The 6,149-nt window shown below is 53.0% G+C and overlaps 1 protein-coding gene across 1 annotated transcript in view; it reads left to right on the top strand.

The window, feature by feature from the left end:
* Positions 1 to 6,149, top strand: part of CCDC180 (coiled-coil domain containing 180) — a gene marked incomplete at its 5' end in the record, with an annotated part of 77,589 nt that overhangs the window by 58,565 nt on the left and 12,875 nt on the right. Inside the window, 3 exons of the mRNA XM_015411272.1 lie at positions 848 to 989; positions 4,008 to 4,091; positions 4,599 to 4,682. Coding sequence (XP_015266758.1) covers positions 848 to 989; positions 4,008 to 4,091; positions 4,599 to 4,682 — 310 coding nt within the window. The remainder of the gene's footprint in view (positions 1 to 847; positions 990 to 4,007; positions 4,092 to 4,598; positions 4,683 to 6,149) is intronic.

The raw sequence follows: 6,149 nt of genomic DNA, 5'->3' as shown, positions 1-6,149 counted from the left end.
CCCCCTCCCCCCCCCCCCGCCCCCCCCCCCCATGGAGATCTCCTTGATCGGCCCCGTGAGCGCCGGAGAAAACACAAGCGCACAACCAAGTTGGGGCGCGAAAGCCAAGCCAAGCTCTACCCGCAGCAGGGAAGGGGCGCAGCAGAGCAGCCGCTCTGCAGGGCGAAGAAGCCACTGGGTGGGTGGCCGGCGGTGTGGGAGAGAGGGGGGGCGGCTGGAGCGAGCAGGATCGCGGGGGTGCGGCTACTCCGCTGCTATCAGGGCTACTTTTTAAAGGGAGCTCCGCAGGGGGGGGGTACGGGCACGTGCGAGAGAGAGGCTTTCCTTTCCTGATTCCCCAATTGCTGAGAGAGGAGGAGATGGAGGCAGTTGCTGTTGGTGATGAAAGAGGAAACAATTGGGTCATAAAAGGGGATGAGGAATTACATAAGATGCGCAAGTATCATCTTTGCATACTGAAAGCCCCACCCATTTTCAAACTTTTTACCACAACCATGGGATCAAGAAACAAGCCTGTGTTTTTAAAACTCCAAAGCTAAGCTTCTAAATGTTCTTTCTGTTGGCCACATGGTCTGTAACCAACCACAGCCCCCTACTTACAGAAGAGGGTGTGGTGCATTTTGTGTGTGGGATGCAGAATTTACGGAGGCTGTGTGCAAATTCTCTCCTCCTGTCTCTCTGAACTTTCTGGGTGCTGATGCAGGGGGACAAAGGGTGGTTTGGCTGGAACCCTTTGCCAGTTTTGTGCCCCTGAGAAATACTAAATCTTGCCAGCAGTCTCAGTAGCAAGCTCAGCCAACAACGTAATGTTTCTTTCTGTCTTTTCCCCCCTGCGTGTTTCGAAAAGTGTATTGTCCGGTTCCGACGTTCCCCGCCACCTTCAGTGGAAATGCCCGTGGAGAAGTTGCCGCAAGCCCTGCCAGTCTGAGCGCCATGCCTGCTGTCCCCAAAAAGTCCGTTTCCTTCAGCAAGAAGGTCTCAGTGGGCAGGTGAGAATCCTCTCCTCCCTTCCTCCCGGCCTTCAGGGGTGTAGCTCATTTGTTTTCTGACCACGGCACACGTCTTTGTCTCCACTCTGAAAGGATGTTTATACCCTCTGTCTGCTGCATAGAAGTGGCTGAATAAGGAACATTTCCCACACAGAGTATCTCAGGCTCATTTCCCCACCCCCGCCCCCGAATTCCATGCTCAGAACTTAATTCCCAGCTGGACATGGGACCAGTTTGGATTCAAACCTCATGTGCTTGGAAATTAAGTTCCAGGTATGGAACGTCTGGATCACATCCATCGACAGGGCCCATGGAGGACATGAGGCCTTGGTGTTCTGTGGATTGACCCTGAGTCACTGTTCCGAGTATGTTTCGTGCTTGGTAAAGAGTCCATTCCAGAGGATTGACTTGAGCATAGATGCAGATGGGTAATTCTGCTGTGTCTCTGTGACTGAACACTCGAATCACACCTAGTGCCCACAAGGAGGTCGTCTGCGATACCTAGTGGCTCACAGAAGAATCTGAATAGTTTATCTCTCGTGGTGCGTATTTAATTTGGGAGTTCCTGCTCAAAGCAGTGCAATGCAGACTGAAGTCACTTCTGTGTGTCATGGGCAACACGCAGGCTTAAATGCATTTCATGTTCATTCAGAAGAACCAGACCTCCAAGGAATACTGCGTAAGTCATTGTTGATCATCACATTTCTCAGTTCAGTGCACATCTCTGTACATCAAAGTACATAAATGTCCCTATCTGCCTCCGTGTCTGAATTTCTACTGCCGCACACCAGATTCCACTTGCTTCTTCGCAGGCAGGGCAACAGTATTTTTAAACCTGCTGCGGTGTGAGTATGTGGTTTTCCTATCAGAAGCTAAAAATCACAAATATTCTTTGCACCTCTGTCCTAAAGGACTTACTTACACTTATGCTGGTTTTAGACCAGTTTAGCAGATGGCTTCCTCCGAAAGTGTTGGCAGAGTAATTAACACAGCAACAATGCACAGCCTGATGAAAGAGTTGATAAAGGTTTATTTAGGTACCAACATACTTGATAGTAGAGAGGAGAGACAGATACAGATTAATAACTATGCTTCTAGCTGAGAGAGAGGGTAAGACAAAGTGTGGCACTTCTGCGAAGAAGGGAGGAATTGCCTGGAGAGTAGCAATCTGGAGACAGAATAGGAACGACACTTAGACTGATTTCCTACCAGCGCTGCTCCTCGCTCACTCCTCCCTTTTGCCCCGATGGCACATGTCAGTTTCACACAAACTGCTGCGCGGCTGCATTTCGCCCCGCAACTTCGTACGATTTCTCCAGCGTCTACTCAGTCCTGTTTTTTGAGGATTGAGTAGACGCGGGGGAAATCGTGCGAAGCTCTGGGGCGAAATTTGGCCGCGCAGCAGCTTGTGTGAAATTGACACGTGCCGTCAGGGCAAAAGGGAGGAGTGAGCACGAAGCAGCGCTGGTGGGAAATCAGCCTTAGAAAAGGAGAGAGAAGGTGGTGACCTCACTGTCCCATCTCATTGCCGCCCCCTGCAGGGCAGCCTTCTCTTCTTCTTCTTTGTGTGCCAGACGTTGCCTTTCCCAACACACACAGGTTGATTTCGCACTAGAGCTGCCTCGATGTTGTGCCGCCGTTTGCCCCGATACTATTGGTCAATTTCACACCTGAAGCCACGGGGCTGCATTTGACCCGCGGCTTCGCCCGATTTCCTCCGCAGTTTCGTGATCCTCAAAAAACAGGATCACAAAACTGCGGGGGCAATCGGGAGAAGCCGCGAGTCAAAATGCAGACCCGCAGCTTCGGGTGTGAAATTGACCAGTAGTATCGGGGCAAACGGCGGCACAACATCGAGGCAGCTCTAGTGCGAAATCAGCCTGAGACTCCTCGGAGCTGGGCGAGGGCCCTGAGATCCCTCTGGCACACAGTGCCGCAGTCCTGTGGATTCCTGAGGGAGAAGCGGTGACCAAAGCCAGTCGCCGCGTCTGACCTGCACATAGGCCCCCAGAAACCGGAACACGGGGTGGTGCTGTGCTCACAGAGGCTACGCTCAGGAGCACCGTCTTGTCAGCTCACCACACTCGCATCCTGCCTTGTAGCTCTTTGGTTGAGAATAGATGCGCCACGCAGGATTAACTGGACGAGTTTACCGAGGGCGACTGTGAAATTTGGTTAGATTGGGTTTTGCCATCAAGGGTTCTCACACCTTCTGGCTGCTTTTTGGATTGAATCCCATATCAAGGGACTTCTGATAAGCAACCTGACCCACCCTGGATTGCTTCACTGCACCCAGTATGGCTTTCAGAGGTGAGCCGGGCATTTCGGTAACCATGTGTAAGTGTTTGGACTGGAAATTGTTGTCCACGGTCTTTGCAGTCACTGGGGGGGGGGGGGCAGAGGAAGAGCAGGCAAGGGGGGGTGGACCATTTTCTCTCCACCTGAAGTTCTGTTGAAGTTGACCAACATCAACAGAAGATCTTCAGATCAAATTCTCAGGACTGGAGAGGGACTGACTCCTAAAAGAGATGTAACCACTGTGGTTCAACCACCCATTCCTTAAAGATTATTGATGGGCTCAGATGGCTTGAAGACGGAATTCATAGAACCCCCAAGTTTGGAATACCATGTGCGTGGGGGTGGGGGGGGGGACAGCTGGGAAGGGCAGGTCCCTTCAGACCCAGCTTGTGAGCTTCATGGAGGCCTCTGATGACTGATCAGTGTTGGGAGAGACGGTCCAGATGGGCCCCGAAGTGGTGGAGCAGGACTCTTTTTGGATTCTTGTGGTTCAAACCAGGCCCTTACGGTACCATCCTAAAATCAATTTGTCCTGGGAGTAAAAGCCCCATTTAGTAGGCTTGATTGGGATTCTGAGTAGACCTGCCGGGGTGGGCCCCGTCAGTCTGGCTTGGTGATGTTTATTTTTTGTTTTTGCTTCTATGACCAATGGAAATGCAGGAAAAGCGAACAGGCGGAAGAAAATGGCTGATTTTTAAACATTCTTCTTTTTGAGTGCAGCACTGTCTCCATGCAGAAGTACATCAAACAAACGAAGGCGGACAAGAAATTCCAGGTCTTTGGGGACAAGCCGAAAGACTCCGAGTAAGTCAGTCCTGGACAGGGCTCCGCTTCAGGCCGTTGCTCCAGAGTGAGTTCCTGTTCTTGCCTGATCAGGAGGAACCCGGCTGGGGGTGTGCAGCAGCGGGGGCGGCCCGAGGGCTCCTCCGTGCTGTGTGCAGTTCAGCCTGAGGCTGCCCACCCCTGCCGGCCTCCGAGTGCCAGCTCTGCACGCGGCCCCTCCGGCCCACGGCTGCCCCGGCTCGCGTGTCCCTGGCAGAGCCAGCCTGCTGCCAGGGCAGGAAAGCAGGGATGGCCTGGCAAGGAGAACATGGCGCTCGAGGCCAGAGAGCAACATCTGGCATGGGTGTTTGTGTGTGGGGGGGCAAACTGGCCCACCCTGGCCTATTGCTGGTAAGGGGCTGACTTACTGGGAGGGGCCGCGGCTGAGTGGAATCGCTTTGGCTGCAGAAGGTCCCAAGTACAACCTCTGGCAGCATCTCCAGTGAAAGAAGACCGCTGATTTTTAAACATTCTTCTTTTTGAGTGCAGCACTGTCTCCATGCAGAAGTACATCAAACAAACGAAGGCGGACAAGAAATTCCAGGTCTTTGGGGACAAGCCGAAAGACTCCGAGTAAGTCAGTCCTGGACAGGGCTCCGCTTCAGGCCGTTGCTCCAGAGTGAGTTCCTGTTCTTGCCTGATCAGGAGGAACCCGGCTGGGGGTGTGCAGCAGCGGGGGCGGCCCGAGGGCTCCTCCGTGCTGTGTGCAGTTCAGCCTGAGGCTGCCCACCCCTGCCGGCCTCCGAGTGCCAGCTCTGCACGCGGCCCCTCCGGCCCACGGCTGCCCCGGCTCGCGTGTCCCTGGCAGAGCCAGCCTGCTGCCAGGGCAGGAAAGCAGGGATGGCCTGGCAAGGAGAACATGGCGCTCGAGGCCAGAGAGCAACATCTGGCATGGGTGTTTGTGTGTGGGGGGGCAAACTGGCCCACCCTGGCCTATTGCTGGTAAGGGGCTGACTTACTGGGAGGGGCCGCGGCTGAGTGGAATCGCTTTGGCTGCAGAAGGTCCCAAGTACAACCTCTGGCAGCATCTCCAGTGAAAGAAGACCAGGGTTTTTTTTTTGGGGGGGGGGGAGCTCAGCAGGGACGCGATGCCAGAGGCCCCTCCCTCTGCCGCTGCCGTTTGCTCCAGGGAACTGGCCTCTGTGGTCTGGAAATCAGGTATAGTCCTGGGAGGCAGTGTTCCCTCTAAGCTTAGTGTGAGCTAGCTCACATTTTTTTAGCCTCCGGCTCACAATTTATTGTCTTAGCTCAGGCAGGATGGCTCCAGAGCAGACTAACTTATGCAGCAGCCAAATCGTTTGTTCACAACTTTAATACCAGTGGCTCACAGAGTAGAATTCTTGCTCACAAGACTCCACAGCTTAGAGGGAACATTGCTGGGAGGTTTCCCGGCCCCACCTGGAGGCTGACAACCCCGTTTTGGAGGGGGGGCCCCTCCGGTGGCAGGCTCTCTGAGTGGGAGCGGGGCTCTGGGATATGAGCTGGGCGGAGCGGAAGGGTTCCACCCGAGGCCTCTGCAGAGTCCTCATGTTGCTTCCAGGTTAACCTTCCGGTGAAGTATTTTTAAAGCAAGCTCTGTCATAATAAAATGGATGGATGGATGGATTGATAAAGCAGGCCTCTAATTTTTCGGCTCAGATTCTACAGGTGGCCAGCGTCTCTTTTGAAGGAAATCTCTGTACTCTCTCGCCCTCTCTCTTTTTTTGAAACACAATATATTTATTTATTTATTTATTTTATTCAATTTATACCCTGCCCTCCCCGCTACGCGGGCTCAGGGCGGCTTACAAGGGCATAGGCCAATATAAAACATATTTAAAACCATTTTAAAACCATCACTATACAAATAAACATTACAACCAATTATTAACAATGTGCTCTAGATGTTATTTCACAGATGGCGTGTTTCACTGCTCTATTGCTAGTATTGCTAGTACTCTGTTCCTCAGTGTCATCTGCTCCAGGGAGACACAGATGTTCCCTTTTCCAGGGCCAGGCAAGATGGAACAAAATGATGGTGGGTAGTGGCGGCTCCTACTC

The sequence above is a fragment of the Gekko japonicus genome, unplaced genomic scaffold (genome assembly GCF_001447785.1).
Source record: "Gekko japonicus isolate JY-2015 unplaced genomic scaffold, Gekko_japonicus_V1.1 scaffold1795, whole genome shotgun sequence".
Classification (NCBI taxonomy): domain Eukaryota; kingdom Metazoa; phylum Chordata; class Lepidosauria; order Squamata; family Gekkonidae; genus Gekko; species Gekko japonicus.
The sequence above is the reverse complement of the archived record's forward strand: the minus strand, read 5'-3'. Positions and strand labels throughout refer to the sequence as shown.